The 25,555-nt window shown below is 45.1% G+C and overlaps 2 protein-coding genes across 2 annotated transcripts in view; one reads left to right on the top strand and one right to left on the bottom strand.

Moving 5' to 3' along the window:
- Positions 1–3,738, top strand: part of Ckmt1a (creatine kinase, mitochondrial 1A) — a 6,399-nt gene extending 2,661 nt beyond the window's left edge. The window contains 7 exon segments of the mRNA XM_015480245.2: positions 148–369; positions 507–592; positions 705–813; positions 815–829; positions 2,825–2,959; positions 3,147–3,272; positions 3,492–3,738. Coding sequence (XP_015335731.1) covers positions 148–369; positions 507–592; positions 705–813; positions 815–829; positions 2,825–2,959; positions 3,147–3,272; positions 3,492–3,608 — 810 coding nt within the window. The 3' untranslated portion in view covers positions 3,609–3,738.
- A 268-nt stretch (positions 3,739–4,006) lies between these two features.
- On the bottom strand, positions 4,007–21,009 carry Strc (stereocilin). The gene is made up of 29 exons (XM_015480244.1): positions 20,958–21,009; positions 19,929–20,714; positions 19,816–19,840; positions 17,810–19,061; positions 16,749–16,811; positions 16,541–16,651; positions 16,207–16,373; positions 15,835–16,021; positions 15,582–15,697; positions 15,194–15,326; positions 14,664–14,846; positions 14,357–14,395; positions 14,026–14,193; positions 13,810–13,875; positions 13,219–13,344; positions 12,928–12,986; positions 11,783–11,906; positions 11,551–11,663; positions 8,619–8,754; positions 8,003–8,199; positions 7,744–7,834; positions 7,406–7,562; positions 6,604–6,773; positions 5,864–6,019; positions 5,189–5,331; positions 4,859–5,007; positions 4,507–4,604; positions 4,275–4,422; positions 4,007–4,095 (listed from the first exon to the last, which is right to left on the bottom strand). The coding sequence occupies exons 1-29, from the start codon at positions 21,007–21,009 to the stop codon at positions 4,007–4,009; spliced, it is 5,304 nt and encodes a 1,767-aa protein (XP_015335730.1).
- Between the last annotated feature and the right edge of the window lie 4,546 nt (positions 21,010–25,555).

Raw genomic sequence — 25,555 nt, 5'->3', positions numbered from 1 at the left:
TTTTTTTTTTTTTTTTTTTTTTTTTTTTTTTTTTTTTTTTTGGTGCTGGTGATTGAACCCAGGGCCTTGTACATGCATGGCAAACACTCTACCAACTGAGCTATATATCTACTTGTTTCTATGACTTATATTCCATTTGTCCCTCAGATTCGTTCTGGCTACTTTGATGAGAGGTATGTATTGTCCTCAAGAGTCAGAACTGGCCGAAGTATCCGGGGACTCAGTCTGCCTCCAGCCTGCACTCGGGCAGAACGGCGAGAGGTGGAACGCGTTGTGGTGGATGCACTGAGTGGCCTGAAGGGTGACCTGGCTGGACGTTACTATAGGCTCAGTGAGATGACAGAGGCTGAGCAGCAGCAGCTTATTGATGTGAGGGACCCTGAAAGGGAGCTGAGTTGGGGGAGTAGAACCAGAGGGGAGCCTGGGCCATATAAAATAGCTGGGCTCTGGGTTCAAGGCTTCAATACCTGAAGGATTCTTAACCCAAGTTGCTTTACTCTCCCCAGGACCACTTTCTATTTGATAAGCCTGTGTCCCCATTACTGACTGCAGCAGGAATGGCTCGAGACTGGCCAGATGCTCGTGGAATCTGGTATGAGGCTGCTCTTCACCTCTTTTATCCCCTGTGCCCACATAAATGTTTTTTTCCCCTTTCTTTCCCAGTTCTTGTTTTGCCACTTGACCCCTTTTCCTCCTGCCCTCAGGCACAACAATGAGAAGAGCTTCTTGATTTGGGTGAATGAGGAGGATCATACACGGGTCATCTCCATGGAAAAGGGTGGCAACATGAAGAGAGTGTTTGAAAGATTCTGGCCGGGGCCTCAAAGAGGTTGGAGAAGAATGTATAAGGGGGGGCTGGGGTTGTGGCTCAGAGGTAGAGCATTTGCCTAGCACATTCAAGGCCCTGGGTTCAATCCTCAGTACCATATAAAATAAATAAAATAAAGGTATTGTGTCCAACTACAACTAAAAAATAAATATTAAAAGAAAAAGAATGTATAAGGAAGCTAGGTGGGAGGAAATAAGGAAAACCAAAGAGCAGCCTAGGTAGATTGACATAAACAACTAACCCAGGACATTTCTAATAGTAAAAAGGGTTACCATTTGTCACTCCAGGACAATGGGTGTAAAACCAGGACTGTCTTGGGAAAGCCAGGACATATTGTCACCCGAAATATAGGAAGAGAAAAAGAATGTCAGAAACAAAAAGAAGTAAATAAAGCAGTTTCCAGATAATGCAAAGAAGAAATAACTGAGATGGCAAGTTAGTTCCTGGGACATATGGTGTGGGATGGTGGAGTGTGCAGATTAGGAAAACACTGGAGCCTGGATTGATGTAGGGTTGAGAGATTATGGTGTTTAAGATTCCAAAACAATCCCTCAGTTCTGAGTCAAGATGGGCCTTGACTCTAGATTCTGTCATTCTTGCTAAATTATCATGTCTTGGCTTTAAACTAAGAGTGGGAGAAGGATAAGAGAAAAAGGAGGATGGGATGGCTCAAGTTCCAGAATGTATGGCTCTAGATAAGGGATTGAACAGAATCTACAATCCTGTATGGATTGAATCTCCATATTTAATTCTATATCAGAACCTGCTATAAACCCAGTTCTTACTGTATGTTCTCTTATATTCAGTTCTATTTTAGACTTGAAAGAAAGCAAGCTCCTTTTTTAGATTCCTAGCTGGGAAGTTTAAACTATTTTTGGCAATAAGGGATAACATATTCTGACATGCATATGTAGGGAAGTACTCTTTAAATTAAATGCCTCAGTTTCCTCATCTGTAAAATTGAGATAATAAGATTTCCTACATTTTAGGTTGTTGCGAGACATTAAATAATGCAGACAAAGTGGTTGTTCCATATCAAGTACTTAATAAGTGCTAGGTATATGTTGTTATTCTTAACAGAAGGGTTCCCCATATTCAGCATGAAAGAATCCCCCATACCATCATGTCTTTCTGAATTATAAACAGGGTCCCCTTTATTAATATTGGAAAATGGTCTTGGTGTTCATTGCCCTGACAGATCCTCTGTCTCTTCAACTCTAATCTTCATCTTTATGATTAGGATAGCTAAGAGAAACGAGAACACCCATTCCAGGCCCCCTTTCACTCTCTCACACACACCCCTATGAATCTGGCTTTTCTGTTCTGTTATCACATGTCTCTGCTTTCTCACTTGTGCTCCTTCCATGGCTAACAGAAGGCTTTCTTGCATCTTTCTGTTGCAAAACTTGTACCTTCATTTTTTATCTGAAAGGAGCCTCTGCTCATTGTAAAGCATGCAGAATTCATTGAATAATCAATTCTTTCTCGGTTCATTGTACTACCTCTGTTCATTTCCATAGGTCATCCCCAACCCCCATACTGGGAATTTAACCTAGAGACACTTAACCACTGAGCCATGTCCCCACCCCTTTTTTAAATATTTTATTTAGAGACAGGATCTTGCTAAGTTGCTTAGGGCCTCTCTAAGTTTCTGAATCTGGGTTTGAACTTGCAATTCTCAGATTCCCAAGCTTCTGGGATTATAGGCACATGCCACTGGGCCCAGCTCCCTAGATCATCCTTAATGCATTCCTCAACTTTCTTTCCTTCCACACACAATATATTTTCTCACAATCTCATCATAAGGCACATCATTATTTTACAACATCAAAATTGCTTTGCATATATGATGACAATAATCGACTATTTTCATTTAAAAAAAAAACAGTGTTATTTATTCACACCCAAGTTTCTTGTTCTATATATTTCTAGAGTTCCTAAGGGAGGGTCCACATATCCTTTGTTTTTTGACTAACAGAATCTTTGTGGGCTCAGGTGGAACGGCTAATCCAGGAGCGTGGCTGGGAATTCATGTGGAATGAGCGTTTGGGATACATCTTGACCTGTCCATCTAACCTGGGCACTGGACTTCGGGCTGGAGTGCACATCAAACTGCCCCTGCTAAGCAAAGTAAAGGAGTTGTGGGGGTTTAGAAAGCAGTATAAGTGAGGAAGAGGATGAGTGTGGATGGGTGGGGTTGGATACTTCAAAAGGAGCCAGACATATTGGGACTAAAGGGTCAGGGGAAAATCTCTGAGCAGATAGGAACAGTCTCTGCCTCTATTGACCCTACCTCCAATCCCTATCTCCCCTCTAGGATAGCCGTTTTCCAAAGATCCTAGAGAACCTAAGACTCCAGAAGCGTGGGACTGGAGGAGTAGACACTGCTGCCACAGGCAATGTCTTCGACATCTCTAATTTGGATCGACTGGGCAAGTCAGAGGTGAGATCCTAAGGGGTTAGAATGAAAAGAGGTACAGGTCTATGGGGGTTGAGATAGTGACAGTGAGAGTGAGCCTCAGGATGTAACAGAATCTGAAGTGAAATTCAGGTTAAGCAAAAATGCAATTGGAAATGAATTTCCAGAGCAGGAAAGTCAGTAAGTGCTAAAGAAAGAAACTCAGATTATAGGAAGCAGAGATCAAGGATTAGTGTCCTTCAGGTGGAGCTGGTGCAACTGGTCATCGATGGAGTAAACTATTTGATTGACTGTGAACGGCGTCTGGAGAGAGGCCAGGATATCCGCATCCCTGCACCTCTCATCCAAAACAAACATTGACTCCCTATCTCTGGCAGATGACTCAAGAGCCCCAGGACTTCTTCCCATTTAATGGTGACCCATTCTACTTGTCCTTAATCTGTCTCAACCTCCAGCCCCCATCTTAGTAAAGACTCCTTGCTATGCTTCAGCTGTCTGTGTTATTTCTACTGGTGGGTGAGGGGTAGGGATAAACCTCCAGGAAGTAAAAAGAAGCAGTGGAGTTGTTTATGATAGAAAGAGACTCCAGATAAGGCATGCCAGGAACACTGATTCCCAGGTGGGTGGAAAGCATTAGCATTTTACCCATATTTCTCATCAGCTTCCTGAGAATAATTGGGATGTACTTCCATTTGCACTTTATTCATTATGATGTAAGGTTTCTTGCTCAATAATCTCTCTTAACTGTAGAGACAGGCTCATAGCAGGTGTCCTGTGAAGCTGATGGTCAATACCAGAACCCAGGAGGACTGAGACCACTCCTGGAGGCCCGAGGCTGAGCTTCGCCCTATGAGGAATAGAGGAATATCACAACTCTGCTTCCCAGGAGCCAATGGTACTTGGAAACAAGTTTTCTTCCTATAGACCCCTTCACTCCAAGGATCTCCTTAGGCAGAATCTATGGGTCAGACAGCACCAAATTAGGGTTTATATTGTGAATCAGGATATAGAGGGTCAGGAACTCACCCTGCTGTTCTGGGCTCTCCTTCCCCTCATGCTGGGCCCATGCAACTGCTTGTCGCTGCTCAGGACTCAGATAGGCCATTTGCTCAGGAGTGACAGCGACAGCCTGAATACTGGTGAGACTTGATAGCTGGGTGGGATTGAACACCACCTGGAAGTGGGGATAGGCGTTAGTGTATACATGTAACTTTGGTTCTCCTGTTGTCAACCCAGACCCCAATGCAACAAAACTTACAGCAAATTTAGGAGCAGGGATGACAGAAATGGCCAGAGGGGTCAGCCCCTGGATCTGTCCCCGTAGCAGTGCTGAAAGAGCCAGGTCTGGGATTCCAGCTATTGAAGGAAGCAGGATTCATCTAAATGTCATAGGCTGTCATGTCTCTTCCCTTCTCTTCAAACCTAAAACTTCCCTTCCAACTATTCCCAAATTACTTTACCTTTTCTAACATTGTCTCTAACTCCTTATCTAAACATTTTCTCAGACTTCTGCTTTAAGAAGTCCAAAGCAGTCCTCCACCCAGTCCACCCATGATATGGAAACCAAATCCTGAAATTTAGCACCAACATTTAGAGTCCAGCCTCCCCACCTGCTATTGTGCCAATTTCAGTGAAGATCTCAGGCCCCCAGTTACTGACTGGGCCAAAACCACCAGGCAGCACAAGGAGGTGGGCCAGAACCTCCAGCTGTTCCTCAGAGCACTGGAGATGCAGGTTGCCCAGGAAGAGAGCTGCTTGGCTGTGGAAAAGTGGGAAGAAAGGAAAATTCAGCTTCAGTGATAGAGGCTGTGGTTAAGAGGGAAAGAGATGATTTCAAATGATCTCCCTTTTTTCATGGGACTACCCCTTCATAATCCTTCCCTCCCCAGAGAGCCCACCTTCACCTCAGCACCATCACCCACAACCCCTCTACAGGTGACCTAAACTCCCAACTGCTGATATGTTGTAGCTCCTCTGGTTGTAGTCCACAGAGTGTGTAACCCAGTGCTGTCAGGTGAATGAAGTCCAGGTGGCTCACATGCCGACCACTCTGCCGTAGGAAACTGGATACCACAGCCCGGAGCTAGAGTGGAGGTACATGCACATAGGATAAGAGAAATCATGGGGAATTAGTGAATAGGGAAGTTATTAGGGGATTAGGTAGTTGCTACTGGACCATATCCTTTAAAAAAAAAAAATCCCAGACCTGGCTCTTTCAGAAGATCCAATGGCCAAGGGGGAAGGTTAAAGATACCTACTGCTCAAGAAAAAAGGAGGCGGGGGGGGGGAAAGGAGGCAAAAGAAAAAGAGGCAGGAGAGAATATTATGTGTCCAGGACCTCACTGTGAATAAATCACCAAGTTCCTTAGATAGCTAGAGTGAGCTATTGAGAAATGACAGAAAGAATGGTCAGGGAGGGGCTGGAGTTGTAGCTCAGTGGTAGAGTGTTTGCCTAGCACATGTGAGGCACTGGGTTCGATTCTCAGCACCATACTTTTAAAAAAGAATGGTCAGGGAGGGTCACTGGAAAAAATTCCTTGGACTTTGGGTAACCTATAGGCCTGGGTCTATGGGATGGATTTTTGGGAAGTGGCAGGGAGGAGAGAAGGTATTACCTGGACAGAACTCCAGCCATCTATCTGCCCCAGGGTGCTCAGCACTCCCCAGTCTACCAGGGTCAGCTCTTGTAGCTCTCGTTCTCCTAGACCAATTAAGAGCCTGCCCAGCTGCAGGATCTGCTCTGGACGAAATCCTCGGGGGGGACCCCACAACTAGGAAAAAAAGAGGAATAATGTGAATGGAGAAAGCACCGCACTAGGAGTCAGAATGTTGGGTCTTAATCTTGTCTCTAACCTTAGCTGTGGAACACTGGGCAAATCACTTGCCTTTTCTTTACTTTCCTCAACTGTAAAATGAGAGAATTGGATTATAGTTTCTGGGACTAAAAAATTAGAGTATCAATAGAAAAAAGAAAACTCTAGTCTATGAGTTCTAAACTTTCAAGTACACCAGACTCACTGATGTATCTGTTAAAATGTAGATTCCTAGACCCAACCTGAGATTCTTAGTCTAATATGGGACCCCAGGAACAGCATTTTAAAAACCTGCCACTCAGATGGTTTAATACACACTAAATTTGATTCCCACTACTCTAGTCTCTCTATCCACTATTCTAGCCCCTTTCTTAAACATTGATCCCCTCTAATCTATTTGTGATCCAAAACCCTCTAACCCTTTAATCTCCTGTTTCTTCCCCTCTCACCCAACTCCCCATTTTCTTGTGTCCTATAACACTCTCAACCAACTTCCTCATGTTTTCCCCCCTGCAATTCCTACTGGCTTCTCTATCCCTAACCTGCTTTGCCTTGCCCATGGCTGCTCGTAGTTCTTCTGGCCCAAGTCCTGGATCTCCTGCAAATAGTGCCAGGCAGTCCTCAAAGTCCGAGAGCTCCATCTCAGCAATTTGTGTTGCAGACCAGGCTGCTGGGAAGGTCCCCCTTATGTCTGCACAATTTGGTACAGGTTCTAAGTAGAAAGGCAGGTCTGGGGGTCAGTATAGTATTAAAATATGCCCAGAGAGATATCTGTAGATGAATGACCTTTCCAACTTTTGGAGGGTGGGGTAGTGTAGGCAGTATGAGTCAAGGAATGATTATGGGTTGAGATTTATAGGGCTCAGAGGATATTAGAACAATAAGTGATTGAAGAGGAACAAGGGCTGATTTCATAAATGCACTACTGAGGAAGTTGCCCAGTAATTTAATGACAAAGCTAAATTAGAATCCAGGTATCTAACTCCAAAGAATTTCTAGCTCCCAAGTAGTCTTCTTCCTTCTGGGGATCTCAGTAGAGAGCTCCACACATAGCCCAGGAAGAACTGAGTTAAGAGTCCTAGACTAAAAACCTAATGGGTTATAAACTCCCAGAATCACAGAACCTTAGAACTAGAAAGGAATTTGAATATCATCCCTCCAATCATTTTGTTTTGTAAATTACCAAACCAAACCTGCTACCACAGATTTGCGAATTTGCTCTAAGGACTCAGCACACCACTGAGCTAAAACCCCAGCTCTAGAGGCCAGACTTCTGACTGCATCATTGTTTGAGACCCTCTCCTGTATGGCCTGCTGGAAATATGAGTATTTGGGTAGCTTCACCTGGAAGATCCTCAGCAGCTGGCCGCACAAACCCAGCTACCAGGGCTGCTTTCTTGGGAGTAAGATGTGGCCCCCGACACAACTGTCCAACTCTGCTCTGTTCCCAGCTATGCTGCTTTTCTAGAAGCCGCTCCAGGGTCTCTGGACCCAAAGCCTCCTGCATGACAGAGGAAAGGGAAGGTGGGGAGAGCCACACAGGATCAGGGCCAGTTGCTGCAGCTGCTATGTCTGTCAGCAGTACTTTCCAGAATCAGACTGCACACTTTTTGGTCTAAGATCCCCAATACCAGCTTATAGTCCTCTCTATGCATTTACTCTCCTTTGTTCTTTCATCTCACCCTGGGGATCAAGGAAATATCTTCAGTAGACAGAGTAAATACTAGGCGTCCAGCTTGCTCTACTTCATCCTGGCTCCAGAGCTCTGGTTTCCTGGGGGACAGGAAGAAGACCATGGGCTAGGGAGCTGAGGGATATGAGGATATGCTAGGATTGGGAGAACTTAGGACTTAAGCAAGTGGAATAGTCTGCCCCTGAAGATGATGGTTGAGGGGCTGGGTATAGGGTAAGTTAGAATCTGAAGTTCTCAAAGGTCCATACCCAAGAACAGGCTCCTGTAACAGCAGCCATCCCAGCTCTGTAGCAAACGTCTCTCCTAGGCAGAATCCCTGCAGCTGACTGAGATGGGATAGCAGGATTGGTAGGGGAATTCGCCGTGTGCTCTCTATCCCTAGGAATCCAACCAAGGGACCCAGTTTCTCCAGCACTTCCTCTGAGATTGGGGTCTCCTTTGGAGCCTGGAGAAGAGTATCAATCCTTGGACAATTTATCTCTGACTCAGAGTACCAGCCTCTTTGATCCAGACACCAAGCCCCTTGACCTTCCCTCCCTCATGCTCCCAAGTTAGCATCTTTGTGAGCTCATTACCTTTGTTCACATTTTAAAAATAGTGAATGAGCCCAGATATGAGGAGGCATAAAGACTGAAAGGTGGAATCCAAGAGATTTCTTGAACTTCAAGGGGTATGGACAAGAAACATGAAGCAGATTATCAAGGAGTAGAATCAAGAGGCAGATCTAAGGGGATAAGGCCTTATGCATAGGAACCTATTTAGCAGCAAGGAGAGGGAGGTGGGGGTTAGAACACAGAGAACACTGTTTGAAAGGTACACATTACCAAGGGTAACAGATCTGAATCTGGAAGCATGAACTCTTACCAGGTTTTGTAGTACCCTCTCTGCCAAGGCTGCCTGGTGGATTGGGGTCAGTGCTAGCAGCTGCTCTGGAGCTCCTTGTACCAGCTCTACCACCAACATAATAGATTCATCAGACAGTCTGTCCATCAACTGGATCCTATTATAGCAATTAGACAACAGGTGCACTCATTTGGAACCGAGCCAAGTTGAGAAAGGACCCCACATTCCCCAGATAATTTATGTGACTAGATCAAGCCCTGTGACCATGAACAGGAACTGATATCAAACAGCCCTGAACAAATTCTCACTGTTTGCTTGAAGGGAGAGAACAAAGAGAGTAACCTATTTCTTGTCTTCCTAAAAAGAAATAACAATCTCACCTGATCTAATGGACTCCAAAGCTCTAGATATTAGTTATTAAAATTCTTCACACCTTTTTCACAAATGAGGATTTCTGATTCATGGTCTTAATCTTTCACCTCATCCATGCCCTTGGGATTCTAAGTTATCTCAGAGAACCAACATATTTAAATGGATTTGAATGGCATTAATAAAAACAAAACCAAAGCCCTTTTGCCCAGAAATCAAAGTGATATCCTGTACTCTGTACAAGGTTGCAAATTCTGGAACTGGGCCAGTTATGTACGAGAGCCAAAATCAATGGAAAGGCATATAAAAATGCATATATGGAGTCAACAGCTTTTTACCATCACCACATCCCCTGGACCACTATAACCCTTCCTTCTCCCACTCTGACTTACAGTTCAGATGGCAGTGAGGTGAAATGGGATCAAAAATGGGAAAATAAATATATCAGGGAGATATTCATAAGCTCCTAGGATCTCTGTGATGGAGAGGACTTAGGTTCATCTGGTCCTCCCAACCCATACTTGAATCTGCTCCATAGCATTTCTGCCACAGAGCCACCCAGCTTAGGATTGAATAGCTCCTATGGTTGAAAACTTGGACCGGAACCACCATTTACCCCAGCTATCCCACTCCTCAGTTTATACCCAAAGGACTTAAAATCAACATACTACAGTAATGCAGCCACATCAATGTTTATAGTAGCTCAATTCACAACAGCTAAACTATGGAACCAACCTAGATGTCCTTCAGTAGATGAATGGATAAAGAAAATGTGAAACATACATACACACACACACACTGGACTATTACTATTATGGCGTTTGCCAGAAAATAGATGGAGCTGGAGAATATCATGCTAAGTGAAATAAGCCAATCCCAAGAAACCAAAGGCTGAATGTTTTCTCTAATAGGTGGATACTAATTCACAATAAGGAAGAGTCACTAGAAAAGAACAGAGTTACCTTAGTTTAGGAAGAGGGAAGTGAAGGGAGGAGAGGGGAAGGGATTGGGGATAGGAAGGATAGAACAAAACAGACATTATTACTTTATGTATATATATGACTGCATGACCAATGTGATTCTATAACATGTACACTCAGAAAAATGAGAAACTATGGGGCTGGGGTTGTAGCTCAGTGGTACAGAGCTTGCCTAGCATGCATGAGGCACTGGGTTTGATCCCTGGCACCATGTAAAAATAAAATAAAGATATTATATCCATCTACAACTAAATATTTTTTTTAAAAAATGAGAAATTATATCCCATCTATGTATGATATATCAAAGTGCATAAATATATTCTACTGCATGTATAACTAATTAAAACAAATTAAAAATTTAAAAAATTGCCACAAACAACTAACAAATAATCTCAATAATTACAGTTGTGTTAGTTGTTGTTGATGTGTTTTATTAAAACTCAGAAACCATTTCTCCTTTCATTGCCTTGAAATGTATGATTATCTAGGTCTTAGTAGCAAGTGAATAAATTCAATCAGACTTTCATAAAAAAAAGAATGCACTACCTTAATTTTCCACATATTAGATAAAAATTTGTTTTTAACTCATTAGTCCTTGTTAGTACGAAAGGACCAAGCCAGGTGCAAACTTCATGGATCAGCACAGCCTTTATTCAGCAATGAAATCACACATCTGATGGACCCACTTTCCTGGTAGAAAATGAGATACTGGCTAAAGAGGGAGTCTGTGCTTATATATATAGGTTACTCTGAGAGGTGACTTAATTATTAACAGAGCATGTCAGTTTGGGCACTCAGGAAACAGATTTGTGAGAATTTGGAATTTTACTGGGCAATATTTTTACTTGGAGAAGAATGGAGGGTCTGGGGTCAGTGTTCAGTGCTTATCTCTTTATCTTCAGGGTCCCATTGTACTGTCACTGGGAAAGGATTTATCTGGGGATGGATCAACACTTTGGCTTCCTTTCTAGGGATTGTTCTGTCATGGGGAAAGAATGCACTGGGAAAGGATCAATGCCATCCATGTGCTGCCCTCCTCTTCATTTCCTCTTCCCAGACCACACTATTTTGGAGTTTGTCATTTTCCATATCTTACAGTCCTCATCTTGCCCTATGGAACTATTCAGAAATATGCCCTTATACATTCTATTTGATAGCCCCTCAGGGATTTGAAGGCATTTGTCATGTTTTTCATATATTTTCTCCACTCCTCAACATATAGAGAACACAAAGCCCTAAGAAGATTACAATCCTTTGGAAATTGTAGTCTGCAGAGCTGTAGTCTGCAGAGCTGTAGTCTGCAGAATTGGACCATTGCCTCCCTCATTTCAGATACTCTTATTTGATTAATGTGGCCTGGGTTATATCAAGATTACTTGGCAAGTCACAGCACAATGTTGTCTCCCTCCCCTGTCCTATGTTGGGGCCATATTCTGGGAGCCAAGCAATTCACAGAGCAACTTTGAATAGAATCCTCTACTTTGGGCTATAAATGATATCAGGAAACCACCATACAGAAAACTGCTTCCTCTTGGGCATTCCCTAAGGGCAGATCTTCTAGTTGAGCTTTCTGAGGATCCAGTACCTCCAGCCATAGAGCTTACGGTAAATCCAGTAGTAGCTTGGTGTCAAGTTCACTCAGTTCTGGCCCCAGGGTAGTCAGTTCTGGCTCAGGCATTGTCATCCTCCGTTGGAGTTCCACCCAGATGCAGGACCTCTGTGGGACAGGGTGGGGAAGCAGGGTCAGTACAGAGCCAAGCATGGGTTCTAGGTTTCTGCACCCAGGGTCCCAGTCTTGGTGTTCCTGCTAGTTACGGCCCAAGTACCCTCTCTTACCAGGTTCCCTCGAACCCCAGTGGGCAGTTGATAGAGCATGTGTATCACTTCAAGAAAGTCTACCATTGAGTTGATCTGCTGCAGAAACTCACAGGACATGCCTCCTGCCAGGTTTCCCAGAGCCCTGTGGGAGTGGGTAGATGTAACACATGCCACAGCCTGTCTGCTCCTTGATATCAGCACTCTTAACACAAAGACAGATGTTCATTTATGGTCATTTACAGTTGGAGAAATGTTCATACACATATCTTCTCATTAACTTTCCCTAATATCGTCATTGTTTATCAGAGAAGAAAATAAAGATTTAGAGAAGGTCAACTGACATTCCCAATATCAATCTACCTGAAGTGTGGTAAACAGAGACAAGAACTATGTATTTAAGTTCTGAAGCCCCTAGCTCTTTTATTATGGGTGTGGATAAACTAAAACCTATTTATTCCTATTTGTTTTTGCTTGGCCAATGGCTCTGAAGTTACCTTGAATTAAACAAATAACATCAATGTCTATTGGGAGTTTGTATTGGACCAGATACTATATTAAATATCTTATAGGACTTGTCATTGTTTTTAGTTATAGATGAACACAATACCTTTATTTTATGTATTTATTTTATGTGGTGCTAAGGATCAAACTCAATGCCTCATACATGCTAGGTAAGTGCTCTACCAGAGTTACAAATGCAACCCCTGCCTTGTCATTACTACCTATGAGGTAAGTACATTTTAATTCTCTTTCTATTAAAGAAAAGGTTGATGCTTGGAGAGGTTAAATGACTTGCCTAAGAGCACAAGTAAGTGATGGGGACCTGAACTCAGCTCTTCTGAGTTCCTTAGCTCTAAGTCAGGATGGGCATGGCACTGTAAAAGGACAGAAGGGCATGGGGGTGGGAGAACCAGAGGAATGCTGATGAGGCTGGACTATGAATTATCCATCCCTGTATCCCACCTTGCATATCATAAGGTACCTGACACATGGTAAGAATTTTTTAAAAATATTAGTGGGGGACTGGGGATGTAGCTCCATGGTAGAATACTTGCCTAGTGTGTACAAGGCCCTGGGTTTGATCCCCAGTACACACACACACAAAAAAAAAAAAAAAAAAACGTCAGTTAGATTAAATTGACCGCTCAACACAAATTACTCACTGCAGATTCCTAAGGGTCAAGTTAGTGGGCACCTGCATCTTCTTCCAGAGAAACTGTACCTACAAGAGAAAAAAAAGAAGAGTTGCTTCCCAGCAAAGATATTGCCTAAGATGTTAGGGACTCAGTTCTGCCTCTCCACTCTGTAGACCATACCAGTCCCTATTCTTCCAAATAAAAGACAGAATGAGAGAGAGATTTGATTACAAATTACCCTAGGGATAAGCCACCAAATAGGGTAAAGGGTGGGTAAAGAAGATGGAAGAGATTGAGAGGAAGAAGTGAGAGAATTACCTGCTGCTCAGACCAGGGCAGCTCCCGATAACGTCTTCGGTTTGCCAGAAGAGCCGCAGTGTCCAGTTGTAGAAGTTTTAATGGGAGCAAGGGAAGCAGGCAATCTGGCCACGTGGTGGGGATGGGCTGCTGGTGTGATGGGCGTAGCAGTGTAGTAATAGATGAGAGGGTCTGCACTCAGCCCTCAGAGAAGGGGAGTCACAGGCATAGAAAGGAACCAAAGCTAGGATAGTGATGGAATGGCATTTGCCACTGTAGCCATGAATACATAAACATCTATTGTAGTTAAGGGTTGCTGCTAGTTGGGCACCTGATAAGCTAATGTCCCTTAGTTTCTCTGAATCTTGGTGTTTTCATCTCAAAGTGTGGTGGTTGGCTTAAAAATTCTCAGGAACTTCTGGCTTTGACATTGTAGGACGATGGGATCATGCTGTCCTGTATCTGGAACTGGGAAGAACTACTAATATCTAAGTGGGTGCAGAGCTAACTTGAGTTTTCAGACCACTGCAAGGCAAGTATGCAAGGCAACACAATCCAGATGGAACTGCCCCATACACAGAGAGGAGCTCAGTTGGGAGATCTCACACATACCTGACCAGGGATACACACAGCTGCACCAGCACCTATTGTACCCATATTTTTAACACCATCTTTCACCTGCATGATAATCAGTAATGTATTTGTGTAAGTTTGTATGTAAAGTAATTGGTAAGTATGGGGTAGGGAGGTTCCCTGATTATAAGAAATTTGCCCTCCTCCCATCTGGCACCCATATCCCTGATGCTCTCATCCTTCCTACACTCATACCCGAAAGGTCTGCAGCAATGCTGCGGTCTGGCAGGCAGAGAGGCGCGACAGTTCAGGGGCCAGGCAGGAACAGGCCCCAGTCAGTACTCTCCTAGGAATGACCTGGAGGGTCTGGGGACCAAGACCTGGCAGCAGAGAGTGCAAGGAGCAGAGCTCCTCCAGGGACAGCTGAGGAGCAAGAAAGACAAGAGGTCTGAGGAAGAGGGTAGAGTGGTGGGAAGACAACAGTCACAATGCAGCATGGCAATAGGTACGAGGGGGACTGAGAGGGCAGGGTAAAGGGGACAGAGATCTCCAGAGGGCTGCTGATCTCCAGAGGGCTGCTACTCACATCATGTCTAGGGAGGAGCCGTCCAAGGAGCAAAACAGCCTGGGATGGGATGAAATAGAAAACAATAGTCCTCAATAGGTTCCTAGGGCCTGCTCTCCAAAACTTCCAGCTCCCTCTCAACCATCCCCAGTGATCAACATGAGTCAGGTTCCTTCTTGAGCTAAGGAAGAGGAATGAGGAAGACCCTATTGGGATAGGGTTCACCTTTAGTGCTCACCCAGGGAAAGGAGGGGCTGATGTTGTCCCTAAATGTGATTCTCTTGACTAGGGCTCCAGAAAGTGACACTAGAGAGTAAGACAGGCCCACCTGGGCAGGTGTGACACTGGTTCCCTGTAGAGCAGGAAGCATGGCTCTAAGCTGGGGCTCTGACAGCTCCTGAAGGAAGCGGAGGCCCAACTGAGGGAAGAGAGGGGCCCAGACTCGCAGCTCCCTGGGGCTTAGCACAGTTCCTCCAGATGAGCGCAAAACCCCCAAAAGTTCATACGCCACCTGTAACCGAAGAAGGTTTGAGACTGGAGAGAGAGACAGATGGATTTTAACCTCCTCTTTAATACCACACCTAGATTTCCAAGGACCTTTCCTTGGAACCAGGGATGGGACCAGAGTAGATTAAGTTCAAGATGGCAAAGGACGTTTTGGGTACCACAGACCAGATAGGGTAGGGCCAAGAAGAGGTAGTAACAGGTAAGAATGACCATGGAGGGAGAAATGAAGGTATCAGAGGTAGGGGAGGGGTTGGTATCTCTGTGCTTGAGCTTGGTTGGTAAAATCAGGCAAGTCATCCACACATCTCAGGGAAAGGCTGGAGTTTTATAGGCCTGTGTCAAGGGGCTTACCCGTCCTTCTGGGCTGAGGGTCCCATTGGCTGCACATTCCAGCAACCCCTGTTCTACTGGTCCCATTGGATCACTCAGGGGCACCAGACTCTGCAACTCTTCAGGGCTCAGGAAACAGGCGAGGGACCCAAGTCTGAGGAGAGCATGAAACTGGCCTTCATGTGATTACAGAGCCTAGTACTAAGATAGGGACTATGTGAGTACGTGGCATAGGCAATTTGAAACTAGGAAATGTGGGCACCATATGTCTCTCCTGGAGCCCTACACAGCCTAGACCCATTGTGTACTCTCTTTCCCCTTCCTTCCTAGAACACCAATCCACATGGCAGCTATACCTACCTCTCTTCCTCTCCCATCTGGTCTGATCATTGTTCCCACAAACACTCACCTGCGTACCTGCTCCTCACCATCCTCAACACTCTGATTCACCAGGCTGCGCAGCACGTGTCGGGCATGCCCTGGCCCAAGACCTGCCACTGGCCAGCTATCTTCCAGGGCCTGGATCTGAGATGGGGAGGGTCATCCTGTGTTGGGGCACTATAGGACACTTACAGGGAGGGGCCCACTAGGAGACATGTCACTGATTCCTATCCCAACTACCAGAAGACAGGCCAGTCAAGTAAAGAAGATGATTTTCATACCTGGTGAGGGCTGAGCTGCAGAAAGTTCTCCAGAGGGAGGTGGGGGAGCAGGGGCAGTACTGCCCACAGCAACTCCTGGGGCCAGGCAGGCACTTCTCCAAACAGTTCAGGAGCCAAAAGTCGTTTTGCCAGGGCCTCCTTTTGTTCAGTCCTCATCCCTGGGCTGTGATTCCGGATAGCAGCCAGGCTATGGAGAATAATGGGTCTTAACCCTTTACCTATTCCAAACTATTGTCCCCTGATCTTCTGTAGCCCAGCTCTCATGGAAGGAAAGGAGACTGTCATCAATTTAACAGGGAGGAGTTGTGGACAGGGCTACCAGGGTCATGGGGATGGCCTGATACTAATGAAAACTGGAGGAGTGGTGCTTACACACTGTCATTGGCCAATAGAGACGGTGGGAAGCGCATCAGGTCAGAGACAGCCAAGAAGGGGATGAGTGGTGACAGGTCAATGAAGAGCTGGGAGGTAAGGCTTGGGTACCGCTGGAGCAGTAGGGCTGTCAGGCGACCCACAGCCTGCTCCTCGGATGGGGGCACCTGGGAGACATAAGAATGGATGCTAGCTCTGGAGATGCTCAGTATTCTTGCCATCTCCTCTCTGGAGTTCCTTCTCCCACTAAGGCAAGACTCTGGAATACTAGGTTCCAAGCAAACTTCATCCCTAGATTGCCCTCCATCATTGCTCCCTCCCCGTCTATGCCCACCTGCAACTGGGCCCAGGAACGATGCATGAGTGTCAGGAAGCCCTGTGCAGCCTCCATCTCTGCTGAAAGTACCAGCTGCTGGAGATTTTCTGGGGGCATGTGCAAGTATGCCTGGGAACAGGAGATCATGGTGGGCATGACCTCACTGGACAAGGACTTTAGGCAATGGCTGTCACCCAGTCCACCCCTGCACCCCTCCACCTGTTACCTGCACTAGAATCTGTAAGGCCCAAACACTCTTCTCCCTCTGTAGCAGATCCCACAGCACAGGCTGGTGGGGAAAAAGACAAGATGCCAAGATAGCCTCTCTTCTGTCCTCCTGCAGCTTCCCCAGGCACCCAAAATCAACTTGCAGGGATGATTATCCTCCATTTGAAGCAAGTATGTGTGTCTCTTCAGAGATTGAGCCCCATTAAGTCTGGGTCCATGTTCTAAGCTTTTCCATGTCCTCTCCCATGCCAGGTCCACAGTTGGCTCAACAAGTATTTGTACATCTAAACCAAATTACTACCAGTCTACCCGATTCCATTTCCTTGAAGCCAGAGCTTAAAAAAGGGGGCCCTAATGTGGGGTCAAGGATCTTTATATACCCAATAGAACCTAACAAAGTGCCTTGCACATAACAGATACTCAATGAATGAAATATGGTATTTAACATATTTTAAGCCCTTTCACTCTACAGAGAAGAATCTGAAGCCCAGAAAAACTGATCTACTTATCTAAGATCACACTAATTTATGGCATAATTGAACCCAGCCCAAGCCTTCTGATTTGTAGTCCCCCTGAATCTTTCTCATTCCTGATTTACCTTCCTATATACTGCCAACCCCCAGTTCTAACTTGGTAGGGAGGGGATTAGAGCCCTCTAACTTGATTCCTCTTCTTTCTGGAGCAGAAAGGGGGAGAATCAAAGAATGCAAAAGAATAATTATAATATAACATTTATTGTATGCTTATGTATCATACAGTGAGCTAAGCCCACAGCATGTCAGCATGTATTATCTCATATAATCCTTACAAGCCCCCTAAGGGATTGGCACCATTATTACTCCTAGTTTATAGATAAGAAGAGAAAGATATTGCTCAGAGAGGCTAAATAACCTATCCAAGGTTGATCATGGAACTAAGATGTGAACCTGAGCCTGTCAGACTCTAGAATTGTGTGCTTACATCACTGTAAATACATTCTCCTGCCTCTCACATTGAAGGAATTCCCCTGGAGGTCCCTCCCTTATTCCAGGAACTTTCCCCCAAGGGAAACTCACTCACACTGAAGCAAGACAGCAGCTCCATCTTGCTCATGCCAGAGCTAAGGCTGATAGTGGGTTCGAAGTCTGCTGGGGTTGGTTGTTCCTGCTCCAGGTACTCCCCAACTGTCCGCAGCACACTGCGCCGGCCCTCTGGGCGGAAAGCATCCCAGAAGGAGCAGTTGTCTGAGAGACTGGAGAGCAGCAGGGCCTGGCCCAGCATCCCTTGGGCCTCAGTCCCTCCAGCCCCTGGACCCAGGAGAAAGGCCAACAGGCGCAGGAGATAGTGCAAGCGAGTGGGGTGGGCAAGGGCCGGCACAGAGGACTGACAGCGTGGTAATTGGGATAGCATGCCAAGCATGAATGGGCCTGGGGCCAGGCAGAGTGGAGATGGACCCAGAGGTGGCAGAGAAGGCAGAAGGGGACCTAGTAGCCCTTCTAGAAAGCAAGTGTCATTGCCCCCACGACTTATCCTGCACTGGCCTGCTAGCCAAGGCCAGAAGGGCACCAGGGCCTCATACATGGTGTCATTGGCACAGACCATCAGCAGGAAGCTGCCTCCATCTGGGCAGCGTTCTCCACAGGGTCCAATGTGGCAGGGTGGGAAGGCAGTGGCATCTGAGGTTGGGCCCTGGCACACATGCTGAACCCAAGCCTGGTTGCTGGGTGGCACAGCCTGTAGACTTGCCTCCACACACAGTTGTTCAGCCCACAGAGTCTCATTCTCCAAAAAGCAGCCCCAGAAGATCTCTGGGGTGAGGGGTACAGGGGGCAGGCCTTCAGGGCAGCTGGTGGGAGGTGGGAGCAGGCCAGCACAAAGCCGCTTTACCAGGCGGCGATTGGGGCCAGATAGGACTGAAAAGGAGAGGTTGCTACAGATTGCATCCAGAAACTGATCAGGAAACTGGTCATGGCAGGCCTGTAGCCAGCCTTGGGCACCTGGTGCCCATGAGACTGCATACCACACAGCTGTCTGGCAGATGGCAGCGGTGCTGGGAGGGGGTTGTGGGGTGGCAGGCTTGGCATGCTGGCAGAGCAAGTAGATGGAGAAGTTGGAAATGCTATAGGGTGGTGCTGGGCCTGAGTGATTCTCGCAGAGGGCCTCCACAGAGATGGCTCGTCGTTGGCGAGGGCTGAGGTGGGCTGAGGGCTGGGAAGTCCTGGGCAGAGGCACACCGGTGCTCAGGCAGTGGAGGAGGGCAGGAGGTGGGGGTGGCGATCCAGATAGGAAGCCCAGTGCCTGGACATCCCAGGAAAGATTGTGCCGGATGCCCCTGGGTGTAGAGGGAGGAACAGGCAGGATCTGGTTAGATCACATTTCTTCCAACTGAAGAGTATGACCCTACCCCAGAGCCCTGCAGAGGGCATGGAAAGCATAGGCTTTTCCAAAAATGAGGTTCCTGAGTGTAGGTGTTACTGGATTAAATGCTAGGATGAAGAAAAGGAGAGAGCTGTGCTGCCAAAGCACAAAATCATCTAGGAACAGCCCCAGTTGGACTCCGTTCTGTCTACCTGACTCCTTCCTTTCTCCTTTTTTCATCTGGTTTTAGGTAGCTTAAACTCAATCCTTGATTGGCCTCATATCAGGAAATCTGCCTAGCAACTGAATATGCCTAACTACGCTGACACTGATGTACTGAATTAGTAAGGGAGTAGAGGAATTCAGTCTTTCTTCTTTTTCCATACCCCATCTTTATTAGCTAAAGTTTATTAAGCCAGGTACTGTTCTAAGCAGTTTATACATACAATGTCAACTCATTTCATACCTTACAACAACTCTGCAGTAACTAATATTATCATCTTTATTTTACAAATGGGGAAACTGAGACATAAAGTATGTAACACGCCCAAGTCCACATGGCTAGGAAGAGATGGACAAAGAACCCTAACCCAGACATTCACACTCCAAAACCCCTAAGCCACACTCCTCCCATCAGTTTTCTCCTTGGCTCTATAGGCTGATGTCTTCAGCCTCCAACTCTAGAGTTCCCAGGTCCAACCCCTCAGAACTGGTCTTTTGTTACTTACCAGAGAAGCAGCTGTTGAAGGTTACCTAGGAGGAAAAGAGCAAGAAAGAGAACTACCCCAATCTCACCCATCTTGCTCTACCTCATCCAAGCCCCCTACCCAGCATCACTCACCTCCCTGGCACTGCCCATTGACATCAGGCTCTGGCTGGCCCAGAATGGAAAAGACCTCATCCTGCAGGGAGTGAGTGACACGGAGCAACCCTTCCTGGAAGGCAGCATAGAGGGGGGCCCCCACTGTGCGTAGCAGACCACCCCAAAGAGCTTCCTCAGAGCCCAACTCCCCTGCTGGGGTAAGCAAGCCCAACAAACCCTGCAAAAAGTGAGGGGCTGGCTCCCTCCCATTGAGACCTGTGGCATTGGTGGTGTCCACACTGGACTGCACCTGCACCAGGGCCTGCCAGCGTGTGCCCTCTAACAACAGCAGCAGAGAAGGCAACCAGTCAGCAGCCAGGACACAGTCAGAGGGACCATCACGGGTGCATGGGGGTCGTGTAGGGGCAGGGGGCCCTCCAGGAACTAAGGCTCCCAGCAGTACCTCCACGAGGCCACCCAGCACACCTGCCTGGTGCACCAGGAAGTCCCGGGGAGTTTGTTCCTGTCCCAGCAGTGCCAGCACATCCCCCAGCAGCCCCAGCATTGGCTCCCAGTCTGGGCTGCCTCTCAGTGTCACTAGGAAATCATGGAGCCGGAGAGCTGGGGGCTGGAGAGGTGGGGGCTCTCCCACTGGTCCCTCCCCCATTCTCCCAGGCTCAAAAGAGGAAGAAATGTTGGCCAGGAATGCAGAGAACCGTGAACGGCTGAGGGAACTCTGGGGAGCCTGGTCCAGAGTAGAGAGGAATGATTTCAAGAGAGAGAGACCAGGGTCCAGGGACTGAGGTCCGGTAGGGGTCAGAGTCACTGTAAGGAGAGAAACCAGAGGTCACTAATAGGGAGAAAAAGCCCAGTCAGCCTTGCCCCTGAACACAATTCCCTGCCTGCATGTAAAGATGAAATGAGGTCCCTTTCATTGGCAACAATCTCTGCCCCTCTTCCTTGTCCCTTTAGTATTTTTTTTTCCTATCTGGTTAACCTACACATTCTTACATCTCTTTCTAAGCAACCCTCCCCTTAATCCTCAACACTGTTCTCTGTATCTCTCACCTGTGCAGGACAGCAGCAGGAGCAGCAGTGGGGGCCAGAGGCTCAGAGCCATGTTTCCAGGTAAGCACTGGTACCAGAGGTGAGTTCTGGTTATTCTCACCTTGTGTGGAATAGCCAGGTGAGGGCAGGGCACTATAGGCACCCCGAGGCTCCACTGACATGGTAGTGTGGTCTTTCAAGAAACAATATCTGTAACCTGATAGCAGGTTTGTCACCTGAGCCACTGAATACCTGATCCTTTAGCTCTGGAAAGGGTGTGTTTCTGTGAGAGAAACCAATGATAGGAGATCCCAGGAGGCCCTTGGAGGAATCCAAGGAGTTATTTTGAGTTAGGAGCCAGGGATGCAAAGAGAAGTAAGCAGACATAGAAACAGAGAACTGGAGATCATATGTGTAATCTGGGGGTCTGTAGAAAAATATAAGAAAACAAAGAGGATGCAAAGGAGCTTAAAAAGCAAGTAGGATTCAAGGAAATTGAGGAAGGAAGGAGGCCACAAAGAAAGGAACTGGGCAATCAGGTATAAACTGAAAGGAGGAATGATGCCAGACATGGTGCATGGTACACACCTGTAATTCCAGTGGCTCAGGAGGCTGAGGCAGGAGGATCACAAGTTCAAAGCCAGCCTCAGCAACTTAGCAAGGCCCTGTCTCAAAATAAAAAATAAAAAAGGGCTGGGGATGGCACGCAGTTGTTGGTGCCCCTGGGTTCATTCCTTGGTACCGAAAAAGAGGGGAATGACAACAGAGGTCTGGCCCAAAGATGGATCATTCAGAAAAGGGAGCTGCTTTAGATTCAACCAAGAACCCAAAAATGTTAAGATATGAACAGGACCCAGAGATCACAGAGACCAAACCTTGCAATTTACACATCAGAAGAAAACAGACCCAGAGAGATGTGACTTTCTTATTAGACATTCATATATTTGGGGTTTCTCTTTGTCTCTGGTTCTGTAGCCTAGGTGAAAGTCCTATAAAAAAAATCTAAGAGATAAACCATATTAATCACTGTGCAAGGAGTTACTATTCCCTCTTGGATTGCTCATAGAATCCTTGGATTGCTCAGAAGGATCCTATTCAAAATAAGCTGGTGATCAGGGTTAAAAGTTATTTCTATCTCTCTTTATATCTTTCCAAAGCTCTTTACTTGACTCCTACTATAAACAGTAATTAACACTGAGATTCCCCCCAAACCTTTTTTTCTGTCTCTCTTTTCTAAGCACCCTTCCTTATCTTCTCACCAAACCTACACATTCAACTCCATTATCAATACTGAGAATCACAGAATTTTAGAGGTGGAAGTGACACAAAGAAATCTCTGGTACAAAATTCTCATTTTATACACAAGAAAATTGAGGCCAATGAAATGAAATGATTTGCCCCAAGTTACTAAGGGAGTTGGGATAGTGCTGGGATTTTCCAAAGCCAGTCAAAAGCAGGGACCCGTGAGATAATCAGTTGTATCATTATTTTCAATATTTCCCTTTTGTTCATCAAGAGTACCCTATCTGGGGCTGGGGTTGTACCTCAGTGGTAGAGTACTTGCCTGGCATGTGTGAGGCCCTAGGTTTGATCCTCAGCACCATAAATAAATAAATAAATTTCCACTGACAACTAAAAAAATATTTTTAAAAAGTACCCTATCTAATCTGAAAAGCAGAGAGGAGAATCAGAGAGAAAAGATGACTTGTATTGCCAAAATCTTCCTAGTTTTTGGTTTCAGCTCATCCCGCAGTTCCTGATTTTCTGCCCTTGATTCTATAATAACTCCCTTATAATAAATTCCCAATCCCACCCCCCTTTTCTTTTTTGCTTATGGGGTAGCAAAAAATAAGATGGGCTAGGTTCAAATCCTGGCTCCAACATTTACTAGCTGTATGTTCCTGGGGCCATTTCTAAACTCCTGGGTCACAGAGATCTTTTATACAAAAAGTAAAAGTTACTAGTATATAGTTGTAATGAGGATTAAATTTGAAAATGCATTTAAAATATTTAGTAAATGAGCTGGGGAATATCTCAGTGACAGAGAACTTGCCTAGCAGACATGAGGCTCTGAGTTTGATCCCCCACCACACAAACACACAAAAAGGTACTTAGTACAGTGTCTGCATTTGTTAAGCATCTATTTTGCCATGTACTAGTACAAAATATTTACTGTTACTATTACTATTGAGAAACTGATGTGACTCCATTTTTGAGAAACCAGCCTCTACATCAAAGCTTGTCTAAGGAAGGGGGCGTGACCCTTGTCCTTGGAAAAAACCCACAGACCACTCCTAGGCACATACCCACCCTGCTGAGTTGTTTGTCTGCAAATTAACAGGAGACACCAGGTATCCCTGACTCAGTTAGGCTAGGTGAGGACCCATAGCAACCCCCAAGCAACCACCAATCAGCATGAGACAGGGAAAATACCAGATGACCCCCTAGTATTTTATGGTGGTTGATAACATGTTGGGAAACCATGTAGTTTAGCACGTACACCCCTCACGGATTAAACCAACCAGTTCAAACAAATTCCCCTCTTGTATTAACCAATCACCCTTACCCAACTTGTTCCCGCCAGTGAATGTGCAAATCAATGTTAAGAGTTGTTGTTTGACTTTCCTGAGGTGTGAAATGATTTGCTATGTGATGTTGTGACGCATAGAGTATCCCCCAAAAATCTATAAATCCTCATTGAACAAAGGACTGGGACTCACTCCTCCATACCTTTGTGTCAGAAACAGTTGTGAGTCCAGGCTCAAGCTTGCAATAAAGACTCTTGTGTGATTGCATCGGATTTGGCTCCTGGAAGTCTATTGGGGTCCTACGAATCTGGCATTATACTATTATCAGAGTAATAGTAGTGTTGCTGTTAGTATTATTCAGAATGAATTATTTTATTTAAAAAGAATCTTAGTTAATACAGAAAATTATTAGCCAGAAATAGTATCTTGAGTGAAAGACCTTTAGAACAAATATAGTCACCTCTTGATATTCCAGGACCCCCTAAGGATACCAAAATATGCAGATGCCCAAAATCCTTATATAAATGGAATAGTATTTGGGCTGGGGTTGTAGCTCAGTGGTAGAGCTCTTGCCTAGCACATGTGAGGTCCTGAGTTCAATTCTCAGCACCACATATAAATAAATAAAATAAATGTATTGTGTCCACCTACAATTAAAAAAATATATTAATTAAATAAATAAATGGAAATAGTATTTGCTTATGACCTATATACATCCTCCTGTGGATTTTAAATCATCTCTAGATTACTGACAATATCTAATACATTGTAAATGCTATACAAATAGTTCTTATATTGTTTGGGGAATAATGACATAAAAAAGTTTGTATCTGTTGAGCACAGATGAAATTTTTTAAGAATATTTTATACCTACGTGTGATTGAATCTGCAGATGTGGAACATGTGGATACAAAGGGCTGACTGGATAGAACATTTTGAGTCAAACAGGGATGGGAACAATGAGGACTCCCTCAAACCAGATGCAGATTTTTCTTGGCTGTCCACATGATGCTGGAGTAAGCAGTTGGTTAAGTAATTATCTTGCTAATAAGAATTTAGACTATATGCTAACCAAGAGCTTAGAGTTTATGGCAAATTTATTAGGCTTTTTGACTATGTTGATTACTACTACTAATTTGCTAAGGTTCAACAATAACAAGGCAAGTCCCAATCTGTAAATGACCAAAAAGAAAGACAAACAGAACCAGCAAACTGAAATTACAGGGGTCCAGAACAAAAAAGTAATCATGTGTCCTGCTAAAGTGAATGGATGAGACTGGTGGAATGACTGTGATCTGGCAATTGGAATGGATACACCTGGGGAAGCCAAAGGAGCTGAGAACCCTGAAATTTCCTTACTTCCCAAAACGTTCCAAAAGGGCACTTGCTGACTGACAAGAATAAATAACTTCCTTTGTAAAGTAGATTATTTTTCTCCCTTTTGGTCTGATTTTGTAACTAAAATATTTGTTACTTACTAGAAACTCAAGTATTTCCCACATTTTCCAGATCCCTTGCAGTTAGGTGAGCTCAATTGATGAGTTCTGTCCAGCAGATTGTGACTGACCAAAGAATTTAAGAGCAGCAAATTATCCTTCTTAACAGTCTTTCTGTTGAGGCAACATAGAAATTGCACGTTGAGACGGTAGTGTTATAAGATCTGAAGTTCCAACTCACAGCATTTATAGTAGATCCTCATTATTTACAAGTTGTGTGGTAGTGACTTCACCTCATCACTAAATTTATTTGTAATACCAAATTCAATACTTATAGTGCTTTTGAGGTTCCTCACAGACATGTGCAGCACTGTGAAAAGTTTGTGTTACCAGACATACAAATTGCCAGTTAAGGTCAAACAAAGTAATGGTCTGCCTTTTGTTTTAGCTCTCATGCTATATATATATATATTTTTTTTTTTTTTTGGTGCCACATTTTTTATAGCTTTGTGATTTTTGTTGGTGATTTCGCTGTTTAAAATGGCCCTCAAGCTCAGTGCTGAAGTGTTGTGTGGTATTCTTAAGTGCAAGTAGGCAATGATGTGCTTTACAGAGAAAATGTTGTTGTTGCTTTTTTTTTTTTTTTTTTTTAAAT

This window comes from Marmota marmota, unplaced genomic scaffold (assembly GCF_001458135.2).
Source record: "Marmota marmota marmota unplaced genomic scaffold, marMar, whole genome shotgun sequence".
Lineage (NCBI taxonomy): Eukaryota > Metazoa > Chordata > Mammalia > Rodentia > Sciuridae > Marmota > Marmota marmota.
Note: the sequence above shows the minus strand (reverse complement) of the source record. Positions and strands in the feature narration are given on the sequence as shown.

Coding starts and splice junctions, on each gene's coding strand:
- Strc (XM_015480244.1), bottom strand. CDS start 21,009: ATGGCTCTGAGCCTCTGGCCCCCACTGCTGCTCCTGCTGCTGTCCTGC. Junction 20,715..20,957: donor CCTGCTGCTGTCCTGCACAG/GTGAGAGATACA, acceptor CTCTCCTTACAG/TGACTCTGACCCCTACCGGA. Junction 19,062..19,815: donor CTTCAACAGCTGCTTCTCTG/GTAAGTAACAAA, acceptor CTCTACACCCAG/GGGCATCCGGCACAATCTTT.